Source organism: Meleagris gallopavo, chromosome 6 (assembly GCF_905368555.1).
Source record: "Meleagris gallopavo chromosome 6, MGAL_WU_HG_1.1, whole genome shotgun sequence".
In the NCBI taxonomy this organism is placed as follows: Eukaryota; Metazoa; Chordata; class Aves; order Galliformes; family Phasianidae; genus Meleagris; species Meleagris gallopavo.
In genome coordinates, this window is record NC_139409.1 from 40,704,116 (window position 1) to 40,730,822 (window position 26,707).

A 26,707-nucleotide genomic window follows, 5' to 3' on the forward strand; every position below is an offset into this window, starting at 1 on the left:
CATGTCCCACCCATGGCCCAGCCCACCATTTCACCATCACACCTTACTCATGGCACTGCTCTCTGGCAGTACGTGCATTTGTGAACAACTATTGTCAAGGATGAAGCACAGGAAGAGTAGAATTTCATCAAAGATCTCTAATGAGCACCTTGAGAGCTCACTAGCCACTGCCATCAAATCAGATTGATGCACTGGTTTCACAAAAACAAGATCAAACACTCCACTGATTTTATGTTTGTTGCCCCTTTTCTTGTTTGTTTTTCAAAAATTACCAAATGGTTAAGATAAGTTTTGTTGCTTATATATACATAACCTATATTATATATTTTACAAGAGCTGCTCTGAAAGTAATGCCTCCTGTTTTCTTATGTTGGCCCACAACATTATAGACAGATGTTGGTGGTACAGCAGCAGAGGCTGAACCTTCCCACCAATATCCCATTACATGTTGTTGCCATGTGACAGATGGCAGCAGAGGGGCAGTCTGACAGAATGGCATCTGATATAGAAGTACAGATGAAGCAATGAGGTAGGATTGAATTCCTCCATGCAGAAAAAAGGCACTCAGTGACATTCATTAATGATTGCTGAACATTTCTGGACACCAACCAGTGGATGTGAGCACAGTGAGACACTGGGTGGCATGATTCAGCAATGGCAACAGTGGGTCACCTCCACTGGTGCAGATTTTTACAAGCCCAGCGTGCAGGCTCTTGTTCATCATTGGTGAGAAAGCATAGCTAATGGAGGTGGAATGTGTTGAAAAACAGTTTTGTAGCTGAGAATTTACTCTATGAAGTAGTGTTATTATGCTCTTCGTATTCACTGTACTTGCCATGAAAATAAACAGGAAGCATTACTTTCAGAACAATCTACACATATGTAGTTCAAGACAATTCCTCTTCCCTCAACGTGGCCCCGGCAAGCTAAAAAGTGGGATGCATGCTTTATCTGCATTAAAGACAAGCTACTATCACCCTTGTATTAGGTCACTGTTAGGTCAGCATATCATTGCAAAGCTGCCCTTCTGTCTCACACTGTAGAGAACATTACCTGCAATAAAATAGTATACCAGGGAAGAGCCACCTCTCATTCCTTTTCTCATTCTCATTTTCCTTCTGTACAGCAGGAAAGAACTGAGTACCAAATCGAACTAGCACACACAGCTAGCCAACAAGTGCATGCTTAAGACACACCAAACAGAAAAATTCTTACAAACTCACATTGAGTTTCACTACCTTGAGTACAATAGTGAAAGTAACACACTACTTACAACAGAACCACAGTCGTGGAAAAAAGTACAGTTACAAGAACAGAGACAGAACAGCAGCTTGCAGCGAAGGGACTAGAAAATCTCAAGGTGGCATAGAAAGTTTGAAATAACTGAACTTGCTTAAATAACAGGAATTCAGTATTCAGAGGTGAATTCTCTCACTCACTCCCCCCTGAATCTATCACTTTGATCAGACTGCTATCTTTTGCAAATGAACCTGCAGTTAGCCAAGAAATTCCATCATTTCTCACTTCCATCTACAGAACTCATAACTTTTGTCTCTGGCAGGCTTGGAAACTGCCTGCAAGGACAGGTTGGTGGGTGGCCACTCACAGTATCCATATCAACTTCAACCTTTTGTTGATATCTTGCTGTGTTTGCCTTGCTTTGCAAACAGAGCATTTTGCCTGCAGTTCAGCGAACAGCAAAGCAAACAAAACCAATCCAACAAATGATAAGCTCTTCAACCTCTACAATAACTTTTTTTCCAAAACCATTTTGGCATTCATCACTTTTGGAGTAGGAGGAAAAAAGTTTAAAAAAAAACAAAACAACAAGAAGACAACTTCCAGACAGCATGGTGCGGTGTCACAGAACTGCATATAAAGGAAATTTTAAAGCAGTGTTAGACCTGCACAGAAGAAAGGATGTTCCTTTTGTTTAATGGTAAGCACTAGTAGCGAGAAGCGACCACAAATAACACAAACCAAAGAGACAGCGTCGGTCTCACCCAAGTAAACTTCCAGCAGAAAAGTCTCAACAAAGACATTGCTAAAACCAAACTAAATGCATAGTGATAATTATTGTCCTTTAAAAATAAATATCTAACAAGGGCAAGTTTCTATATGCATGTTTTCAAGTTAGACAGAAAAAATTCATCTCGGTTTATATTTAAGCAAGACATAAACAAAGAGAAATATTTACATACACATAGTTTTATAAAACGTGTCTGAGAATTAAGAAGCCTGACAAATGTTACTTACATACTTGCACTTGTCCTTCAGAATTCAGGGAAATAAGTACAGGCAATCTGAAGGCACAGCATCCAGTAAATATGATGGTATACAAGAATACTGCCATGCAAATAAAGTCTGCATAACAACACTAAGATAAAACAAAAACAAAATGTCTTTCCCCATTAAATGGAAAATACCTTACACAGTCAGAGAAACATTGTTAGAAAGGGACTCGAGGTCACTGAGTTCATCCAATGCAGGGAAACTGGGTAAGTGTACCTTGAGGAATTAATCTACCCTTAACTAGTGAAAGATTTTACAATCATCCTAGGCAACCTGCAGTGCTGATCACCTATTCCTAGAGCGTTAGAAAATCTTCCCTTATGTCTAATCTGGCAGCCCTCACTTACAAAAAGAGATCATTTACTTCTTATGCATTCAGCAGACAAAGAAAGCACCTGGTAACTGTCCTTTATAGCAATATACATGCTCACACTAGAAAGCATGTGCTCCTCATCTTTTTCCCCTAGCCTGCACAAAACCAGTTACTCTAATCTTTCCACACAGGCTCTGCTATCTAAAAACTTTCATTTCTATCGCTGCCTCTGGACTCTGCCCAATTTTTAAATATTGTGTTGCCAAAATTGGGCAGAGCTTTCAGGCTAAGAGTTTGTAAGTCCTATGTAGAAATGACTAGTTACCTATCATACCATTCAGCTGACACCAATACTCCATCCTTTACATATGTGGATGCTTATCCTGTAAACAAACCAACTGATTGTTGTGCCATTCCATTCATAACCCATCAGCAATCTGTAAATCCCCAGTAGACTTGTTACAAGCCAGGTCCAGTTTCATGGTGGTGGCAGTTGTTTTACTTCCCCTCAAATTTAGTATTAGTAGTGGGGTTTTTCTGTTTGTTTTTGAGAAATCTTGAACATCTTTCTAATGTGTCAAAAACAGCAATGAATTCTAAGATCTGGAGGCAAAGCTGCATAGAAGTTTGGCACTGTATTTCATTTCTTAAAGTGTTCCCCAAGAACACTGAAAATAGACCTAATGTAGACCACTGCTAAATGCTTGAATTGCTCTCTTGGAACAGATAGAGGATTTTTTCTTTCTATTTCTGCATCCACCTTCTTTTCCATCTAGATCATATTCTCTAAGTTCGTCGATAGGAATATCAAACAGAATAACATATCCATGTTGTCCAAGTATAATGCCTCTACTTTCACTTTTTTGTTTCACATGTAACCATGTAAAGGACTACCAAATGAGATTCTAGGAACAGCAAAAAAATAGACTGAAATAATTCAGACTCCTGTTAAAGTAACAACAGTACTGGTCAAATCAAACTTCTGTTACACTCTTCTGTACTCCAATTTGTAATACTTAAAGAAAAAAAGAAAATAAATTCAATCAAGAAACCATGTCAGAGTTATTTGCCCACAGAACGTTCTCTTTCCTCCTCAGCCCCAGCTGAAATGGATAGACAGAAAGAGTAATTCCTTAAAAAACTATGAAGCTTTCTTGAAGCAATGTGCTTTCATGTACAAAACTAACAAAACCTGGTTAAATCTCACTCTCACCATCAAAGAGAGTGAGAAGATTAATTCACACTAAATTTAAGAACAGAAAATGTGCATTTTTTTTTAAAGCTATGTTTAAGAAGCTAGAAGATTAAAAAAAAAAAAAGAAAAAAATGCAATACCAATTCCAAGGAACCCTCTAACTGAAGATTTCTAAATGTTGTAGCTACCAGTACAAGTGACTACGCAGAAGAAGTTTGTCATTTTATGCAGAAAAGTTCTTCTTATAAGGGAGAAAGGATACAAATAGTTGTTTGGTTTCTGTCCTTCCTTGTGCTGTCAGTGGCTTAAACTGGGAAAACATAAGACCACCTGGAAAGACTTCTGGAGACAGAAAGAAATAAAGAAGTACTTCCTCCAGTTCCAGAAAGAAGTAGGAAATTACAGAGACACAAAGAAGGCAATACAAAAGTTCCAAACTATCATTTTAGAAAATTGAACCTGATTAAACAGAAATAATTTCTTCCTCTCAGCACTTACTGATTTGTACTCATAAGCTACAGCAATTTCTTCTCTGTTTGTGCTGTAAAACTGAAGTAAATACACATGCAAATTTATTGATGAAAACAAGGAATCTTTCATTTTCTCATTTAAAGCTCCCACAGCATTCAGTGGAAAAGGGAAGAATATATGAAATGGGAAAAGAAATGAACAAGCATGAAAAATTTTATTTAAGGACAAACTTACAGGAGCCAACGAAATAACTAGAGCAGACGTTTGGATAATACTTCATTTCCTAAGCAAGACTCAAAGATGGACAATCTTAATACACAAATTAACTCCCTTCATCCTGTTAATTGGGTGACATATTCAATAGCAATCACTGGCAAAATAATGCAGTACAGAATCAGAATGTAGAACAGGAGTTGAACAAGCCATTTTCTTACTCAGGAGAAAAGCCTTTATCAGCTGCACAACTTGAGGTGTCTAATGCCAATGTAAAGCATGATGACAATTGTAACTGATAGCTGAGTGCTTTTAGAAAGTGAAGAACAATAAATACAATCACCAGAGGAGAGATGGAGTGGTGAAAAGCCCTATACTAAATACCTTGCAAATCAGAACATAAAATTGGAGGTGGGAAAGACCTATTGAAAAGGTGCTTTCATTTCTTAATACAAAAATAAGCTGTTCCTAGAGGAACAATTTTATAGGACTGATGTTTTAGATCAATGCAAGAACCCAACAAAGGGAGGAGGAAAGAATTCTCAGCTCCAACTGTGTGAGAGAGGTGTATGGTTGAACATTATCCTTCTCATTCCACCATTTACACTAACTACAGATCCCTACAGATGACAGACTTCACATCCCCTTTGTCGAAACTCCAAGTGGGTCTATGCATTTTCAAGCTTATAAGCACAGCAACAAGAACCATTTTTTAAGCTACTTGTATGACATTCATTGGTTAACTTCTTATTAATTGTGTTTCAGACAAGTCAAATCTCCCATCAGATCCACATCACAAGTTTCTTAATGGAACAGAAGCAGCTTAAGAAAAGACAAGCATGAGCATAAACTTGTGTTGTGCGTTGCTTTCAGTAGATTTAAAGGTTAGACCAAACTACAAGTCTTGTTAAAAAAAAGTTGCACATGCAGTCAAAATCCGAATATTTTGAATTGCTGCATATGACAAATACCCTATTAATCAGGGACTGAAAACTTTACTTACCTACACCTTCCCCAGATGAACACCACTGATTCCTATAGCAATGGGAGGTGGGTGAGTGGAAAGGCCAAATGAGCATGCTCTCTTTCATACAGGTTTAATAACTCTCTTCCAAAATCTGATTTAAAGGGAACAAAGGAAGGTAACATTTCCTCTCTCATGTCTGCTCATCATCAGAGCTTCAGAAAGCAGAGTTAAGTGTGAGGTCTCCACATAGCTAGTGTTACTTGGCTAGTGTAGATATGTGGGAAGAAATGAGTTCTTCACCATCTCAGAAGCTGGTGTACAAAAGTGAGGCTCTTGCTACCTTGAAATAATTTTGTGGAGATGTGCAGAGGACAACGAAGTTGCCTAAATATGCAGATAAGCTAACATAGACACATTCTGGAACCCAATGAACTACATAATTCAGAAAACAAGTAGTCAGAAAACACAGTCAATGATTTTGGACATTAACATTTTATTTGCACGTTGCAGGCAGGATTGACTTGGCAAGCAAGCTTAGTTTTTCTAATACCAAATGATGCTAAATAACTCACTGCAAGTCACCTTGGAGGTCTGAAAATTCCACATAAATGGAAATGACTTAAAACTCATTTTTAGTAAATACTACATACTACAAATACATATATATTTAGTATATACTACGTATACTACATATATATACTACTTTTTTCCTACCTCATCTATCACTGTTTAAGATCCAAATTCTGTTCTCTCATTCCTAATCACTCCTAAACCTAAGGCTGTTTTGTTGTTTGTTTTTTTTTTTTTCCTTTATTTTCCTACTCCCTTGCTTTTTTCCTCATTCCCTGGAGCCATATTTTCCTCAAACACGTGCAAAAGTAGGCCTCTTTCCATTCATCACCTCACAATGTAAGTTGGGAAAGTGAGGCAGGGTAACAGCATTCTACTGTTCTCTTCTGGAGTGATGAAGTAATTCGGCAAGACAGTGACATTACTCTTATGCAGAGGGAACCAGTTTGTCTTTACCCCTTGTCTTTACGTTCTTCACAGTGTCCTTAAGGCCAGTATTTTGACAAATACACTCAGATTAAGGAAAATGCTTTCATTAGAAGTCGCATAATTTAAAAGCATAGGAAGAGCTACTCCAAGATGAGAAGAAAGAATGAAGTCCTAGATTTTGAAAAGGCACAGAAGTAAAAATCTCAAAAAAATTGCACTGTACAAAGCAACAAATCCGATTAAAATTACACAAAGCATGATAATAAGAGAGGGGAGGGTGGCTATATCATGCTGAGAAAATATATAATGATAGCTAAAAGGAAAGAGGTATGATGTGAAAACGGCTGAGTAATGGTTGACAAGTATGACTAAACTGAACACGTGAAACAGAGCATCTTGTCAGATGCAGAGAAGTCTTCTGAGCAAACTAGCCAAAATGCATTTAAGGCCTTACGGGAAAAAAAAAAAAAAAAATGGGAAAGAAAGTAAACACTGCACTTGAAATGCAGCAGACAGGAACGAGGGAGCAAGCCCCTGGAGAAGGCAGCATCTCAGAAGACAGCACGGATATGGATGCTGCTTGAAAGCATGCAGAAGACAAAGTTTCTTGGAGAATCTGAAAACTATTATTCTACTACACAAACAAGGCGATAATGGAGACCTGAGAAAGCACAGCATTTACAGACAACTGGTCTGCTGTATACAAAGTTTTTGCCAAAATAAGTGAGGATACAAGAATTCCTCACTAAGGCAAAACTTTGTGAAGTCTGATTCAGTTGAAATACTTACCAATAACCTACTTGTTCCTGCAGAAATAGAGGTAGCAGTGACAAAGAAAAAAGGGGAAAACCAATCAATTCCAAAAAAGTCAGTATAAAATATTAGAAAGAATACAACTGGGAAGAATCTATGTAAATAAGAAGTTAAATTGTTACACGGGATGTTCTCAGGAGTTTAAATATTAACTCTAAACAACATTTCATATTTTAACAGCATAATTATGTATCACAGATAGTTGTAGTTAAATTTAGCATACCATTATTCAATTTTACCTATTGAAAGTACAGTTTCAAGAGAGTCTATAACAAATGCTTAATAAAATGGGAGAGCAGGTTTTTAAGTTGGAATAATATTGAAGTTTTATAATTACTGATTTTGAAAAAGCACCTATTTCTAAGATGGAACATTTTTATATTATTAGGGTAAATATCAAAATGAAGAAAGCATGCAGAATGTCTCAGAGGAGAAAGAGTAAAGAGAAGACATAATTGGTTCAGAAAAAGATAGAATAAGTGACACCCCCAACTAAGTTTTCTTCACCATTGTCATTAAAAGTAAAGGAAAATCAAGCTGTTAACTTTCATGCTGTAGACATGTCAATCACTACAGATCTGCCTATATTTCCAGCTTTTTATCTTTCAGAGAGCATGTAACATCCACACCATATTATGCAAAAATCTTACAGCATCTGTGAATGAAGCCAATTTTTAAATAATTATTCTTTTTGAACAAAAGAAATATTTTGTGCATCACTTGTGCTTTAAATGATCATTGTAGAGAATGCTACTGAATGTTTTCCTTGATTTATACCTGCTGCACTGGTCTACCTGTCAAAATTGTCTACTTAGAAACTTGTTTACGCATAAACTTTGTGTACTTTAAACACCTACTCTTAGAACAGAAACACCTTGTTTACATTAACTAGATCATGCTAAAAAATGCTCATATGCAAGAATACACACACACAATAGACTGCAATTGGAACAAATTAGTTCAAATGACAGGTGTTTTGACTTTTCATCAGATCGAGTAATAATAAATGAAGTAAAATGCTTTCACTTATCCAATTATGGCTTCCATTTAAGCAAGGATATGCCTCCAGTACTTTACTTTCCATAATATTACTGAAAGTAAGAGAAGTTATATTATCTATTGAAGAAGTACAACTTCAAACAAAATCATGATCTGACTTGAGTGCATTTGAATACTGAGATTGACATCAAAATGCAGTATGCTAACAAGTTATATTTTTAACGTTTAAAAAAGTTGTGTTTTTTTTTTTTTTCCCCTCAATTGGCTGAAGACCAATCATAGTTTATATTCTGGGAAGTCTTTATATCATCAGGGTCACAGTGTGCCAAGTGCTGTATGTGTGTTTGCTTGCACATATGCACTAGCCCATCCCTTGCAGAACCCACATACGAGAGTAGACAAGGAAAAACAATGGTTACACTGGGAGCAATGTCTGAATTAGAAAGGCAGTAAAGTTTGTCCTAGCTTACATAGCAAGTCAGGTGATTCTTGCAAGTCTCTAGGTATTACGATATATGAAAGTGCCTGGTTGCTTCTCATGACATTGAGACAAGGGTAACAGAAGAAGCAAACCATGACACAGATTAGCACTACCTACCACATAAGATTGCTGTCCTAACCAGAGCCTTACCTAAAGAGAGAGCAAGGCTCTTTCATAGTTCCCTAAAAACAATGACCAAACAGAATATAAGAAACGAGATGCACAAAAAAAAATTATTTTTCAAAACCCTCTTAGGACACCATAAAGAATGCCTGAGTTTAAGTCTGCATGCTTCTTGGTCATTTTATTCGTTCACTCCTTCACCTTACATTTGCCTCTCAGCAGTACTATTTCCTCTGTTCCTGCTGTCCATTCTTGTACATGCCTGTCAACTAGTGAGAAGCCAGTCTGAGCAAGCATTGCTTTAAACTTTCCCACTGCACACTGCTGTTTAGCTGGCCTGCCAGCAGAGGCTAAACAAGTCAGACACCGATAGGATCAAAAAAGCAGCTAGAGGGCAAAGACCAGTAAGGTGAAATGAACACCTGTGTTTAAAAAAAAAAGAAAAAAATTAAAAAAAAAAAAGAAAAAGAAACCATAGCCAAATGAAAAAGACTGTGTACTTCTAGAACAAGGACAAGATAATGAAGAAAGCACATGTGTTACAGATGCACTTCAGCCATAAGCAATTCACTTAAAAGACAAAAATCTTCCATAACGCATGTTAAATAACAGAACACAGGCACTCTCAAACAACTAGGATTTCATTCTCTTCTAATTTCTGCTTTTTTTTTTCTTCCAAGTGTAAGGTACTCAAAAATAATTTATCAACCTTCCATCATTACTCAGAGATCCAAATTCCCAAGTCAGACAATACCAGTAACCTAACATCAAAATGATTAGAGAGATTTACTTGAATTTTCTCATTGTAGCCTTTCATTCTAGGATAAAAAATATAAATATTGCAATTTCTCAAAGTCTTCTATGCAAAAACAACAAATCACTACGGTAGTTCTGAAAAGGAGCTTTCAGTTAAAGATCCATCCTCCACACCAAATACATGTGTATATTTACCCTTAAGTAATCACCTTCTGAGTTGTTACTTCTTATCTTTCACAGACCAGGTTTTAAGAATTGCAAAAACCAACAGCATTTACAGGCATTTCAAATTAGATCTCCCTCCTTCAACTAAGGGATGTATTAAAAGAGTTTCTGTTTCAGTATACAGACGACATCTTTTAACGGTTTATAAAAGAAATGTCCCCATTAAACTCTCGATGGATAACTGTCTCACTCAAACCTTGTTGCCAATTTTCAAAATGTTTTCTTATACTGGACTTTAGGAGGAGATGTCAAAGTAACCCTTTCCCACATCTTTCTCTACAGATGCCCTCAGAAGGCAAGCTCACTGCACACAAGTGTAAGCAATAACAGCAACTTCGGTAAATCTCACACTACGGCCACCAACAATTCCTGAGATCAAGCCAAACAGCAGCCATTTAACTCCAGTGGAAAAAACAACAGATCTGTTCCAATTCTTCCATTTATGTTAAAGACTGCTGAGTATTAAGGCAAGGACATATGAAGAATAGCCTATGCCTCCAGGCTTCTTTTATCCTGAAATGTAAAAAAAAAAAAATAAATTATCTTTTATAATTATCAACTAGCATCTTCAGGAACATCCAAAAGTTCCCAAAAGAAGCCTAAGATTCCTGTTGATCTTTACAAAAGCACACTATTTTTCTCCCTAGTTGAGGTCTAGCTGTACCTGACCTTTCCAGCAGTTGCATCAAATTAGAAATCAGTAAACTGGGAGATCTGTCAATAAAATAAATCTCCTTTTGCTGTTGTTGTGTTGAAGTTTTTGTTTTGCTTTTTTTTCCCCTATGAGGAACAAAAGACTCAGTACAATTTCTGTGCTGTGTAGTGAGAATACCATTTAAACTTGTTTCTTTGCTTTCTAGAACTGTGTAGACATTGTACCATTCATTCTATTAATCCTATAATCTACAACAGCAGTTTCTGTTTTGGAAGACATCTCCCCAGGGCAGTATGAAGGCTACAGAAGACTAACAGCTGTCTAATCTTTCAGGGAGATCCTCCAGCTCACGCCTGAGAATAAGTGAATGCTGAACTTGTTCTGTTAACAAAAGACCTCAGTCTGACATGCTGTCTGCCTGGTACTTCCCACAAAACTTGGTAGGGCAGACTGAAATTCTGCTCTTGGTGTAAAACTGATCCTTAGCTAAAACTGTGACCAGAAAACAAGGATGCATGAAAAAGAGTTGTGTAACACACATGTGAATTAAATATTTACACAAAAGCAAGTGTTTCTGGATAGAAGACAAGTTAGGAAATGGAGTTCAAAGCACTTAACGATGACCTTCAGAAAGAAAAATAAAAACTTCAACTCATTAGTCAGGATTCTGTGCAACAAAATTCACGTAAGTTGCTCTAGATGTTAAGATAAACTAGTCTTTTTATACTATCAGCTAGTTTTTGTTTTTTTTTTTTTACTCAAGTAGCATACAATAGCAACACTTCAAGGGAAAAAAAAAAGTTAATTTAAGCTCTTCGGGAAAGAGAAACATTTCAGACACGCTTATGTCATCTCAGCAGGTTACTCTACCTGCAACAGCAGTGTGATCGTAAAGCCTGAAGTATCTTCTTGTTACTCTTGACCTAGCCTGGTATGTCATAAACCAATCCAGCAAAATAAAATAGCAAGCCTTTTGGAATAAATTCAAATTACTGAAGAACAACACAGTCTTCTAATCTATTAATCTTTTGGAAAGAATAAAGGCTCAGTCTTGTGTATATACAAGATCAATTTAGACAAACAAATTAGATCTCAGATGTATTAATATGAACAGCTATGAAGTTATTTTTTATTTGTTTTTAAAAAGACAGTTTTATAAATTGCTTGTGTACAAAAAGCCTATCAGTTACTATAACCTTTATTATCAATCCCCACTCCCTCAGGGACAATTTTACTGAAAGAAACTGAAAGTACAGCAAGAAAAAAGAAAGTCTCCTATAGTACTACTAGATTTATAGACTAGCCAGTGAAAAAACATGTATAAAATGCATTTAAATATAAATGTAGATACCGGGTTTCACCTCTTACCCATGCCCCCTCAGTGCAAGCAAATATGAATTTTGTTTAATTCCCTATTCAATCTTCATACATTTCTTTAACTACAGAGGGAACAAAAATTCTTTCATCAAACCTAAGAAACCACAGTACTAGGGAAATACTTTGTAGAATATGACTTCACTAAAAATCTTACATTCACAAGAAAAACATGTTATATACAATACCTCCAATCAAGTAAGTTTAAGGGGAAAAAAAAAATCCAAAAAATAGAAGGCAACTCCAGCTACTACCCAATAGCTTGCCTCAGTACCCAGATACATGGCAGAGGCCCATCCTAAGTAAGGTTAACAGTAAGTTTGTTAACCATAGAATGGCTTGGGCTGAAAGGGACCGTAAAGATCATTCAGTTCCAACCTCAGTGCTGTGGACCAAGTTGCCAAACAAATGACAACTGACTTAGAGCTCCTCCAGAAGAACTGACAAAAATAAACTTTGACTAGTTACGGTGTTTTCTTTTTTCCCCCCTCTTAAGTTGAATTGCATATATTCCAATAATTGGAATAGCAAAATCAGAACTCATTCTCCCCGACAAAATTCACTCTTTCTTCCAGTGGGGAGGGAGAAGAGGAAATACACGGAATCATAGAATGGCCTGCGGTGAAAAGGACCTTAAAGATCATCTAGATTCAACCATCCTCCTGTGGGCAGAATTGCCAACCACCAGACCAGGCTGCCCAGAGCCACATCCAGCCTGGCCTTGAATGCCTCCAGGGATGGGGCATCCAAAACCTCCTTGGGCAACCTGTTCCAGTGCACCACCACCCTCTGAGTAAAAAATTTCCTCCTAATACCTAACCTAAATCTTCCCATCTTAAACCCATTCCCCCTTGTTCTATCACTATCACATGGCTTCATTTTAATAGGTTAATTAGTAAACTGAACAAAGCTACTGATGTTCTTACAGAAGCTAGTGTAATGGCACAGTAATATACCAAAAGCACTTCTGCATAAAAAGGAAATATTTACTTTATGACTCTCAGCCCTAAGGAAAACCCTGCAACATTTCTAAAAAGATAACAGTCAAAAATAGCATACATCTTAAATAAACAATAGGGAAAAACAAAATACCAAAATCCACACAGCTCTCAGCATGCAGGGTCACAAAAAGAAAGCAAAAAGATCACTGAAGTTTTTACAGACCCTCCTTTCACACATGAATCAAAGTATTGCTGCATTTTCCATCTTGGCTTTGAAAGCTATTAAGTGAAATTAAATATTTACATGTTTTGCTCTTTTTCTTCAACATAAATGATGGATTTGATCTTGTTACTCCAGCGCTACATAATGCAAAATTATCTCTCTTCAGAAGTACTTCAGAACACTAATTTCTGAATTTTAACCTCATCATGAAAAACTGATGTTATTTCAAAAGGTTAATCCTTCAGTGAGCTTCGTACAGCTCAAAGCATTTTTCTAACATTAATTCAAAACATATTGGATTCACGTACCTTGAAGTTTCTCCAAATTTTTAACTTTTAAAGTCAAATATTTCATTCATCTCACTTTAAAAAAGGGATGTCATACTGTGTCAAAGATAGCTGGATAGGCAGCATAATAACAAACAAAAAAAATCTGTATAGCCAGCTTTTCATTTTTCTGCTTCCACTTATTGGAAGGAAAGAGGCAGCACAGCCCAGCTGAAACTACAAGATTAACAAAACTTTGAGTAGGAAAAGTGGGATCTAACTGTAGGAAGTCCTTAAGCCACATAAAAAAAAAAAAAAAAAAAGTGAAACTAATAATAAGGAAACAATAAGTCTGTAAAAGCTGACAAGAAATCTCTTTCCTGAGACAAACAAAATCACAAATGAGCTGTAAGTGTGCTAGTTAAACTTCTGAGCCTTCCAGCGAAAGTTTATCCAGGTTTCTCTCAGCAGCTGTCAAAGCTGCCTTTTGTACCGCTGGGACTGGAGAAGAAGAGCCTCTCGCAGGCCCCAGCGCAGCTCAGCACCCCACACGAGGGCTGGCACCGCGCCTGCTCTGCCCGCCGGCTGCAGCGCGCCAGGAGGGGCTCCTGCCGGAGCTGTCCAGGGCGCGGGTGCTGAACGGGCCGTGGGCTGCCCGAGGCTGTCTTCTGCGGGGTAGGGCCAGCCTCTGCTGAGCTTTAGGGAGTAACTGAACACTGAACCAGTTTTCCTTGATCATCAATCTGCTGTTAAACCAGCTGCAAAGTGCACTTAGACAGGTACTACAATGATGACATGAAGAAATACATTAACACATGTCAAGCCAATCAGAATCAACTCCTTTGAAAAGGTGTTTTTTTTTTTTTTTTAATGCTTGCTCTTCAGGCAACATTCACAACTTAAAGAAGCAAATACACTACTTTCAGTTTGCATAAAGATACATAGGAACATAAAACCACCATAAATCGCCTCTATCTATAGCACTACTGCCTTTCATGTACAGTCACAACTATATATTTGCGCTACAGAAAGTTTTTTTCCAAGTACAGTTAGATGCTGAGAATTTTTTTTTAAAAGCTACAGCTGGCTTCCTTGTTATATGGTAAGAAATAGTTTCAAGCTTACCAGTTGTAGAGAAAGGCAATAGCAAATATATCTGCTTTAAACTAGTTTAGGATCACCCACACAAGACAGAGATCACAGTCTCCTAATAAACAAGGCATTATTCACCTATTTCCGAGGACTAAAGCAACACCAAAGGAGGTAACCTCCAAGTAGAGATCCCTCTCTGGTGGCAGCCAGCCCTTAAATGAGGTTAGGGATGGGTGGAGACTGGCTCCACCTCTGCCTGTTACACAGGTGTATTGCTTCCACCTGTGCTCCCCGGGCTGGCTACACCTATTTACCAGGTGCTCAATTACTGGCTCAGGCCATGACTTAACTATTCCCATACACCAGTCAACCCAAACAGTAATGTAACACAACTCTCTTTAGCAAGTTAATTTTTAAAGAGTTCTGTTATCAATCAAACAAACCTCCCAGATCTGGCTAGGCAGGCAATCGCTGACAGAAACAGCAACTGAAGTGTTTTAAGACAGTTTTTGTTGTTAAATATTGCCGGTCTCATTACTACCCTGGTCCTTCTTTGTCAGAAAATTAGCAAATTAGAGCTTTCTACAAGCTTAACTCAAAGTAGATACAAAAACTGAGATACTAAACCGTAACAGCACAGTAAGTGTCCTTTCAGATACATTTTGAGACTATAAGCATTGCTGAAATCATATCTAATAGCTAGAATGGACTAAATCTAGCCGATCCTACACTTCAGTGCTGAAAAAGAACCATTAACCTCAAGGTCTCTTCAAACACTATGATCATCAACAAAAAATACTTTTCACTCACCTCATTACCTTTCCTTAAATCTGTTTTTGTAACCCTTTTGCGTAAACTTTTGAAGGAAAAGACATTGTTTGCCTAAAAATCTAAAAACAAACATGAAAATGTATTTACAATGTTAAGAGCAAGGCCCATTGTTTTCCAGCACAGTGCAAAGAAAGAAAGATGCAGTGTTGAAGTACTGTATATACACCAGGAACTGACTGAAGTTAGCAAAGTAACTTTCTTCTGTCCTTACCCCTCTATGGACTAGTACCTGTGGAGATATTCCTAGACCATTTAAATGAGGCTTATCAATTCTCTGATTTCAGGTTAGGAAGGTACCAATTAAAAAAAAAATAAATAAAATCAAAAAAAGACTATAAATGTCTTATAAATCTCTCTATACTATACCTTCTTCTTCAAGGCAGATTTGTGAATATGACAAAGATTTTGCATGTGCAGGATTCATTGGTTTAATTACAGGGGCTTGACACATAAGCAATTATTTTGGCATGTTTAACTTCAGTGATCCTCCCCCATAACTAATGGGGGTAAAGATGAAAAAAAAAAACCACCATAATATCCAAAACTACCTCTCTCTAGGGGAAAAAAAAAAAAAAAAAAAACACAACACTGGAGACACTTTTCTTTTACGGTTTTGATTGTGTTTTTGCTTGTTTTCAAACATAGATGGATGTTAAAAATGCTCCTAAATTAGTATTTCTGTAGATTTTTTGTTTTGTTTTGTTTCCAATAGTACTTCAATACTGGCACAATATATTCAATAGTTTTTCCACACAGAAAGTTGCAGCAGGGCAGAGAAAAGGAAATTAAAAGGAGAGGCTCTCAATAAACAATACATATAGCTTTAGTGTGTTAAGGATCACAGACAAAGAAATTGAAAAACAACTGTATTAGCACACATCTGTGCACCTTGCTTCCTTCTAAATAAGAGTCATATAACCCACACCACATCTACACATGCTTCTTCCTCCTCCTCTCTCTTGCTTACAAATTTGGCATGCTTTCATAAGATTTATTTTGTAGCTAGTATTTTCTGGGGATACTTATGTTTTTCACTTATTTTCATTCTGAATCTCTGTGGATTTGTCGGGTCATCCACACATTTGATATAAACATTTGTTCTAAACGTATTTCAAAGAATACTTGCATGCTATGGCTAACACAGTTTTAGAATTAAGAACAGGACACAGCTGTTAAACAGCTGAGAAATAGTCCAAATCCATGATGAGACAAACAAGAAAAATAAAAGACCTTAGAGATGTATCTTACAATTACTATTATTTTGCAGCATGTATTCTCAAAACAGTTCACAAATATCATGTTAGATCAAGTAAAAAGATTTTACTACTTGCAAGTACTTGAGAGCCTTCCTTATGTTGACTTCTGCTTCCTTAACCTGCAAGCTGAGGTCTTTATAAATGAAGGGAAACTGAGAATATCCCCCAGTTCATATCATCTCATGCAGACCAGAATACCTTCAGACTTCCCATTCTCAGCAGTTTATATCAGAGTTAATTACCAGTATTAAAAGGCAGAACTGGATTAGTCCAGCACTCTGTTTCTCACATAGCTAGTAATCAAGAAGCATCACCAAATCACAACAGTTATGTAGCTTTTCAGACCCTCTTGCATAATACCATGCTTACACCCATTAGCTACACCTGCTATTTTCATTCGTTGACTAATGAACTACTGGCACAACTGCAGATCTGGAAGAAAAAAATCTGTAGATACAAAATGCAAAAAACTACCTCTTTAGTACACTTTCTGGATACTTCTAGCTCTACTGTTGAGTGCATATTTTGCACTCAATCTGTATGCTAGTATTCTTGTCAGTATGATAAAAATTATCTAAAATGGAGGTCAGAATCATTAAAACACTATTAAAATCAAGCAACACTCACATATAAATAACTATTTTGAAGATAAAGACTGCAACATCTGTTACAGTAAACATGAGGCAGGTTATACTTAGCACTGATAAAGACTGTTTTCAGAATTTTTTTTTTTTTTTTCCAAAGTGTTGAAAAGAATCTGTAGGAAAGAATTCTCAGAGTCATGACTTTCCTAGCCCTACTTGAAAGCAGGAACTGCAGGAAATATTTTATTCTGTCACTCAGTAGAAAAAAAGTGCACAAATATTCAATGAGCTATAAAAACAATTACCCAGTAGTCACAATTACCATGATCAAAACTTAAAGGTGGCCAGACCCTAAAAGAAAATGAACACTCCACAGAATTTAAGAACTAGAATGCTTCCGACAGACGAGCACTTTGACACCTTATGCTTCCTGACAGTTTAAACTTGCCTACCTGTGTGGACAGGATCAAACAATCTCCACATTGCTGTCAGCCCAAGTAGTCTTCATAAAGCTTAGATCTCATCCACTTTTCACAAATCAACAGTTTTCTCCAACATATTACATTGTTTAGCATCAAGAAATGACACAAGTCTGAAACTGTTTTGAACACTTTTCCTGAAAGTAAAATGTTCAATCATTAAGTACATTTAAAATGTTGATCACTAGCATGACAGACGCTGGTTGACAAAAAGTCATATACAACCACCAAAGTCCATATAAGACTAAATGAGAATAGCCATTATGCAGGAGATGTGCCAGCACTGACAAAGCATGTAATCACCTAGCACTGATAACACCCTAGTCACTCAACTAACCTCTCATAACTAGAAATTTCACCTTCAATTTTTAAAACAGTAATGAAATCACGCTATAAATCAATCTGACATACACAGTAACTACAGCAGCCCAACTAGGAAGTGTCTTGATATTTTCAAAAACCATTTGCAGTTAAACTGCAGCTAAATAATTACTTTATATAAGTGACACCTGGCATGGAAAGCCAAACAAATTGTAACTGCTCATTTTTTCTTGACATTATTCTTAGATTAATTTCTTGTAAGTTACTAGAAGACATGCAAAGTGCATGCCAGATGAGAACGCTGTATTTATAGTGCACTAAGTCAGTCAGCAAACAGAATCTACTAAAAATATCCACAATGGTATGCAGCACACCCACTCTTTGGGGACTATTCACAGTCTGGGGTGGTCTGATTTTTAGACAGAGCAAACAAGGATGAAGAAAATAAGCCAGGTAGGTCAATTCCTGGAGAAGTCTGCGAGTTACAGTAGAATCACACAAATTTGCATTCTATCTGGCAACCAGTCAAACACAGAACCATAGAATGGTTTGGGTTGGATGGGACCTTTAAGATCACCTAGTTCCAACCCCCTGCTATAGGCAGGGACACCTCCCTCTAGACCAGGTTGCTCAAAGCCCCATCCAGCCTGGCCTTCAATGCCTCCAAGGTGGGAGCATCCACAACCTCTCTGGGTAATCCCAAGCCCTACAAGATTTTTCTATGTGCTTCCTGATCTCCCCAGGTCAATACAGTGCAATTTAAACACACAGAGCAGAAGCAGCACATGCTGCTGAGCAAAAGCAAGAGCAATCTTCATTCCTACTACAGCTTACCCTCCCGTTTTTGCAGGTGTCAGGAATTTGAAGCCTATCAAATAACAGGCACCAGTGAGCTCTGGACACTCACCAAGACATCCTTATGAAAGTCACAATGATCATTTACAAGGGAAAGGCAGCCTTGGAAACAGAGGTGTTTGTTTAGGAGATATCTAAGCAGAGAGCAGACAATAATTTCCTGTATGCTTATGAAACGCTGTTTTGGTCTTATTCAGGTTTTTGTTTTATTTTGTTTTTTATTATTATTTTTAACAATAATAATTTTCTTCTGATTTATCAGGCACACATTTTTTAAAATATTTCAAAACAAAAATTCAAAGAAATTAAGTGTTTCTCACTTCTCCTTTTCAAAGGTTAAGAACATGCAAGAACAACATGTTCCATTACCACAGTAAATGAACAGACAATGTAGAAATGAGCTTGGGTCTCTCCTGAAACAAATTAAAGCATTAATGAGCAGAAGACATTTCAGAAGAATCTTGAAAATAATACAAAATTTTGGTTCATGTATCTGCAAGTAGCACAGAAAACCTACCCCAAAAATCTTCCTAACATTATTCCTAAAAGTTTCATGCAAGGATAAGACAGCAAATCAAGAACATCTACGTGATGAACTTTTCCATGAACAGCTGCCAAGAACAGGAGAGAACTTACCCAAGCAGATGGGTAGGCAATGTGTTATAAAAATAGTTCTGAATTTTTAGCAGTGACAAAAGGCTTTCTTTACAAGACAAAGAAATGACATGGAAGGCTGTTGGAGTGTAGTCTGCAATTACACAAGAACACACAGAAAGACACACTGTCAGGATACCAGAGTTGGATGAGGTACTCGGAAGAAATTAAAGAGGAAGGCCCTGTTTGAACTGGCACTCTAAAGGCTGTCAGATGTTATCACCACCCTGACAGCCAGAAGAAATGTTTGTATACGGCATTATAATTAAGCAGTTTCCTTTTATTCAGATCATTAACTATTTAAGTTTTTCTTCTAAATGCAGTACAGCCATTCTTACTATTTCGGTTTCTTCTAGCCTCTTTTGTTTACCAGGCAGGAGGAAGAAAAGAAAAGCAGCCCTTCAAAGCTACTCTATCACTTGCCTCAGCCTTTAGTCCAGGCACCCCAAATCCATCATCACAGAGATCTGGCTCTCTCCCCATCTGAAGGAAACTAAAACACGACCCAGGAGGTTCACCAGCACTACTAACCAGACCCAGGCAGTGCTCCTTAGTTCTCTTACTCATTTGTCCAAACACATAACATTTGAGGCTAAAACCACTCTGAGCTAAGGAAGGCGGGTGGTAGCTGTAGATTTTTTGCTTCTTTCTTGTCTTCAAACTGGTCCTCAGGAGAGTTTATGTCTCTGCTGACTGTCAGGAGCTCTGTGTTGCCACTATATGTAGACATGAATAACAGAAGAGCCCACTAAACGCAGGACAGTGTGACCTTGAAAGGTGATCAGATTCCTCAAACTCATCTGTCAGCAGAGTTCTTCAGGAGCTCCTTATCAACAAATTTATCCTTGAACTGCTTTCCTAGCATACTGGATTTTTTTTTTTTAACCTGTATTTTACTTAATAGGATGCTAATACATTTCCAAAACCTCCCAGCAACTGCTGAAGTGACTCTTCTCTTTCACTCTGAAGTGAATTCATATGTAAAACCAAAGAAAGAATAAGGCACACATCTACCTCCCTATCTGTGGTTTCCATAAAGGTGTACATACGTATATAGATACACTCCACTTTAGCCTTCCTCTACAAGAAGCACAATAAAGACAGCCTCTCATGACTATTACCTCTCCCAAAGTGTATAGACATGGTTATGACTGTGTCACTGCTGCAGCCAAGAGAACAGAAACTAATCAAATCACCAAAACAAACACAGTCTCTTGGTTTTAATCGTGCTGCATCTTGTAAGAGTTTTACTGTTGCTGTTCAAAGGTATCTCAAAACGCACACAGGATTTTTATTTTTATTACGTTCACAATAGCATATGGCAGTGTCACGATATCCCTAAAAAAATAAGGTAGAGTTTATTTGGAAAAGCAATAGCTTTTATTAGACGAAAACCTTACAGTCTTTCCTCATTCTGAATGGCTTAGAGGTAGAGAAGTGTATGTTGTACTGAAGATGAACTGGCCTTCCTCAAGCATCAAAAAAACAGGGTCAAACTACAATAGTAAGTTTCACTGCTCCTGACACGGATCATAGAGGATATCCCAAAAATCTCAGAGCAAAGCACGCTTCCCAGCACTCCTCCCAAGTCAGAGGGCAAAGACCTCATAGCTATAACCTTCACTGCCAAACAGGATCTGCACTAAAACCTGAAGCGTTTAGGAGTTTCACACTCATGATTTCACAAAGCAGCAGTACTTTTGAAAGAGAAGGGCAAGGAAGGGAGGGACCAGAAGATACTTGCCTCCTGAACATAGGCATGAGAAAGATGAAGAGAACCTTCTTCCACAACCTGGAGAACTCAGTCATCACCTCTACTAGCTACCACTGCAAACAAATGCTACTACAAAACACATGAAAGGTTCTACCCAGAAAGCATTACATCCAGTCAGTGGCTGGCAGTAAGTCCTGCACTATAAGGTGTACTTCATGAAAAAGCCTGATCATTATTTGGCTAAAGAAGAACATTACAATTTTCTTTTTCCTAATAACACAGAGAAGCAACCTAATGTCAAATTACAACTCCAAGTCTTGAAGCAGACCTGAAAGACGTCAACAGTTCTACCCACTAATATTATGCATTTAACATCTTTCTACCCATACATCACATGAAAGTGTGAGACACTGTCTGAGATTTCAAGTAATACTTCTAAGTTCTCTTCTCAATGAACTTTAATGAAGAACTGATGTGGAAATGGGAAAAAAAAAAAAAATAAAATAAGCAACATTTTTGCAATCTACAGTTGCATTTTTATATAGTTTTTCTTAAGACGCTTTTAAGACAAAGATGTATGTTAAAACTTTTAATCTAGTCTTCTTGCAACATTCTCAAGAAGCAATTCAATTCTGAGCACGATGTGTATTACTAACAGGTGTTTTCACCAACAATTCTCCCTGCTGTGACCACCCAGAAAAAGATCACAAAAAGAGGGATGTAAGGAGCTATCAATATTTCAAATCATGAAAGTAACACGTCAGCAGTTACCCAAAACAAAGAAAATTCTGAAAGAGGCTCCAGTTTGAACTGATTGTGACAAGCATTACTGACAAAAACAGGTTAGAGCTATAGCAATAACTGACAGTCTGTGCAGAAACTCTCACTGCCTAAAAACAGGGGAAAAAATGAAATTACTTGTGGATCTCAAGATCAACTCCTTAGCATGTTGTTTTTAAGAAAGGTAAGAATATTTACTTTGGGGCCGAGAAGGGAAGTCCCGCTCACTGAGGAACAAGACGGGAAACTACTGGTTCAAACTCCTGATAGCAGTGTTATCACCTTAAAGGAAATTGGAACTTGGCATTGTGTTGCAAGAAAGTGCTTGAACATAACATGTAGTTTGTCCTCTACATCTGGGAGTGCCTTAAGATCTCATGGAATTTGGGTCTCATTCTGCTTAGCGCTCTAAGACTACTCCAAGAGTGCCTGTAGCACAAACTTAAACACGGCTTGGGGTTCTTTTATTTTGTGAGACCAGGGCCTCAGTTTATCTGTGAATGTTAATGAGCTAAGACACAAGGGTGCACAGCAGTATTTACTCCATTCCATTCTGACCATGAGGTACAAAAGCCTGAGGTCAGACAGGACCACTAGATCTTCAGAGCTAGGCAAGCTGCTGTTACTGCAGTTCTAGTCAAAGGAACAGAGCAACTATATCATCATATTCTCCAATACATTAACATATGAAAATACAATGCTTTCTATATTCCAGTATGTTAATAACATTAATAAGCACAGTATGGATTTAAATGCATTATATTAGAGAATTAATATGTATATATTTCTCTTCTGTATATAAAGCTGCTCAGTGAAAATGGCAATACAGTGTAATTCCCTAATGGTAAATTAATTGCAGTAATCAAAAAGTACAACACCCACCCACACATCACTGATCAGTGAAGCCAAGCAGTATCCTTAAAACTATAAATAGACAAAACTTCAGTTAAATTTATTATTATTATTATTTTATTTGAATAGAATCATTGTGCTAATTCTCCAAATTTAATTTTGGTGTTTTCAAGACAAAAAGAAACAATTCTGCTTGCAAGTTACAAAACAAGGGAGGGTACTTTACGGTTGCATTTAATACACAAGTTGAATGCCAGATACCACACCTAGACAAGCTTGAGCTAGTTACTGTCAGGTCAAAAACACTCCAAGTTATTTTTCACTATGCTGAGAATACCAAGTTATGATCTTCAGTGGGGATATGCATTCCAAGCACCTAATTGGTATGAGAAATAGAGAAAAAACAAAGCATGCAACTAACCTGGGATGCCTACATTCAGCATCATCTGGTTGTGTCACTGATATCACAGAATATTTAAATTGTAAAAAAGGAGTGTTTCAAATGAGGTCTTTTTCACAAGCACTGCAGTATTCCAGTTAAACAGTTACTCATCCTGATAAGAAATACTAAGATTTTTAGAACAGAAAAAGCAAAATGATTTATGATCATCTCATGATCCCTAAGGAGAGTCTATTTTAACGCTTGCTACTAAAATCCCAACAAACGGCATTCCTTGTTCATTAGTGAGGAGATGAAGAGAATGCACCTCTGCTGGTGCTTCTTCTGCACCAGTAGAAGCAATAAGCTCTGCTTCATCTCAGCTTACATCCCCTTTAATAGTTTCAGAGACTTGTAAAAGACAAGACAAGCTGTAGTACAGTAATTAATACATTATGACCTGCCGTAAAAAAAACCATAATCAAGTTCAGAGTTGTTTTGAAGAGAGCTTCTTGTATATGACCAATTTCCTAGGTAGATTATTGCTCCTCATTACTGCACTTACATTTAATTCAGAGCTTCCTTGAAGCAAGACAGGCTGTCAGATAATGATCAGGCAGGGAAAAGAATAAAAAAAGTTTTTCTTCTGAACAACATTAAAGCTATATGCTTTAACGATTCCCTTGTGCTTAGCACGAACCTCACAACACTCATTATAGGGCATGTTTTCCTCAGTAAAAGAAACACTAAAAGAAGCACCTACCTTTAGCAAGCCATCCTGATGCTACAGCAAGTACCCCTGCTACAAAGCGCTACTATTCAGTAGCTCGGTGCTATGACAGCAGTAGTTTTCTTCAGGGCAAATACTCCTTTAACATGACAGGGCTTGGCAGCTCTCTGTTGCATCCCAGCACTGCGCAGGGAGGAGATGGCTTTGGCTGCAGGCAGTGACAGCTCTGGTGCCCCCAGGTCAGTGCAGCTGTGGGCATGTGACAGAGCTCTGCACGCCCCGCCAGGCTCTGATTGCCAACAGGTCGCATCAGAGGAAAGAAGAGAACCCAGTCTGCTTCAAATGCCATGCACGAGTCCATTAATCGCAATACAGAAACGTGGTAATTTGATGTTAGTCCTGTCCTCCCCAGAATAAAGCTGTTGGGGAAGCCGGTCGGTATTCAAACTGCTTTTAAAGCACATATTCTATGATACATATTGGTATTATGAAAAGAATGAATCCACCGGAAAAGGTCACCTTGCACCTGAATGTGTGACCAGCACAAACAGCGACCTTTAGAATGAGCAGTGCTGAGAGCAGTCGGCAGCTTCCGTGCAAGCTCTTTACTAAAGGAGAGAATCCAGGCAGTAAAAGCAAACCCTACACCAGCTAAATAAATAGAACTGTTAAGACAAAAAGCTGCACCCACTCGCTTCAGGTCTAACGCACTTCTCAAAGGGCCTCTGCTCCTCCGTGAGCCCGGGCTGTCGGTTCGCCTCCTGCCCCTCTGCTGCCCCACGCACGTGGCCGTCCCCAGGACTGCCTGCGCAGGGAAACGCCGACAGCTACCTTCCGTGCCCCTCTCTTAGGGGAAATAACCACTTTATTTCGCTTCTCTTTTTCTTAACTCGCATAACTCACAACCCGAGAGCTTCGAAGGCACGAGCGTCGGCCAAGTAGCGATCAGCATCTAAAGAGGGGTTTGGTCCGATTTTAGAATAAACGGCCGAGACACATGATCCAATTAAATTCTAATTATGTAAGTAGTAGGCAGGAGTATTTACACAGGCACTGATTACGGCTATTAAAGTCTAAAGTCGGCGGACGGGAGGCTCCGCTTCCTCCTAACCGTGCCGGCCGCGCCGCCTCGGCTTTGCTTTCAGTTTTCAGCCCCCACTTCCCAAAAACTCTTCACAAACACGGGGAGGCAGCGGTCCCCCAGCGACCCGTGCGGGCTCCGGCCTCGATGGGTACGGAGAGGCCGCCCCCAAGCCCCCCCCCAACCTCTTTCCCCGCGCCTCCCGCCCGCCGGGCCGCCCTTACCTCCGAACAGGTGCGGCGAGAGGTGCGCGGGCAGCGAGCCGATCACCAGCCGGGGCCCGCCGGCCGATCCACCGCCCCCCGCGGGCCGCTCCCGGCCGCCCTCCTCCGGGGTGCTGCTCACCGAGTCCTGCGAGCCGTAGGGGCCGCTGCTGTGGGGGATGTTGAAAGCGGACTGCGCGGAGCGGGCCGCCGCGGCGCCGGCACCTCCCATGGACCTGCTGCGGGGCGCAGAGCCCGCCGCTCCGCCCGCCGCCGCCGCCGATCCGCTGGGAGCGCCGTGTGGCGCCGCCGCCAGGTGCGGGTAGCGCCCGCCCGCCGCTCGCCCGCCGGTCCCGTTAGCACCGCCGCCGCCGCCACTGGAGGAAGGTAAATCCCCGCCCGAGTACGCCCGGGTGCGGCCGTTGGCGGCGGTGGGGCTGCTCTGTTTCGCGCCCATGGTCCTGCTGCCCTTCTGAGGGGAAGGCGCCGGGCACGGGCACGGGAACGCGTCGTTCGGTGCGTCGGTGCCGAGAGGGGAGAGCCGCCCGCCGCGATCCGGCTCAGCTGGCGGTCCCGGCGCGGCCGCTACCGGCGGGTGCGGGGCGCCGCCGTGAGCCGCTCGGCACGCTGCTGCCTGCCGCCGCGCCGCCGCTCGGCCCCGCCGCCGCCATCCCGCCGCGCCGCGCTCTGTGGGGCACCGGCGGCAGCCGCCCCGCCGAAGCCGCTTGCTCGCCCGCGGCGCGCCGCGCTGTGCCGAGGGAGGCGGGAAGGGGCGGGCACGGCGGCGCAGCCGCTCCTCTACGCTGTCGCCATACTGGGGGCGGCCCCGCGCGGGGAGCGGGCGGCGGGTGCCGCGCCGCGCTGCGCCTTCCTTCCCCCTGCGCGGCGGGGTGTTGGCCCCCGGAGCGGAGCGGCCCGCCCCTCTCCTCACGCGAGGTGCGAAGCGGCACTGGGGGCGAGGCCTGCCGTGGGGCTCGTCTGCGCGGAGTCCCCTCGCGGGGCTGAGGCGAGACCTCGGTCGGAGCGGAAGCCGCTCCTTGAGCGCGACCTCCCCGCGGCCGCCGGGGAGGAGAAGGGGTTAAAGCCCCTGTCGGTGCGACGGCCGTTAGGGGCGGCCGTTGGCGGTGATGCCCGCGGGGAGGCGGGAGCGAGGGCCGCGCCGAGGCGAGCTGCGGCTCTCTGAGTGACCCGCGACGTGCCGTGCTTCGCCGTGGTGGTTGTAATAAAATGTGCGGCCGCCAAGTGTGTCGGTGTCGTTCCTCGGCGTGCGTGGGGTGGGTTGTCCTGACGCGGCTCCCGGAGGTCGGTGGCCTCTCGGAGCGGCGATGTGCCCGGGTGGTGCATGTGCCCGGGTGGTGCAGCCCTGAGGCCGACTCAGGACCGGGACAGATAAAGGCTGTCCTCGCTCGATTCGGCCCGGTTGCTGAATGCTGTACACGAATAAAGACTGCCCGCAAATTCCGGTTCTGTGAATTGTACCCGTGTGGCTAACAGGCTCGGTTTGCTCAAAGTGAAACAAGTCAAGGGCAGAAATACTTAGTTCTTTAACGGTACACGATGTTGAATGTCTTACTCTCTGAATGTACGCAT

At 40.2% G+C, this 26,707-nt stretch overlaps 1 protein-coding gene across 1 annotated transcript in view; it reads right to left on the reverse strand.

Annotated features, from left to right (window-relative positions):
* ZNRF2 (zinc and ring finger 2) overlaps window positions 1-26,151 on the reverse strand; it is a 56,456-nt gene extending 30,305 nt beyond the window's left edge. Inside the window, exon 1 of the mRNA XM_085226440.1 lies at window positions 25,139-26,151. Coding sequence (XP_085082566.1) covers window positions 25,139-25,574 — 436 coding nt within the window. The 5' untranslated portion in view covers window positions 25,575-26,151. The remainder of the gene's footprint in view (window positions 1-25,138) is intronic.
* Window positions 26,152-26,707: the final 556 nt, after the last annotated feature.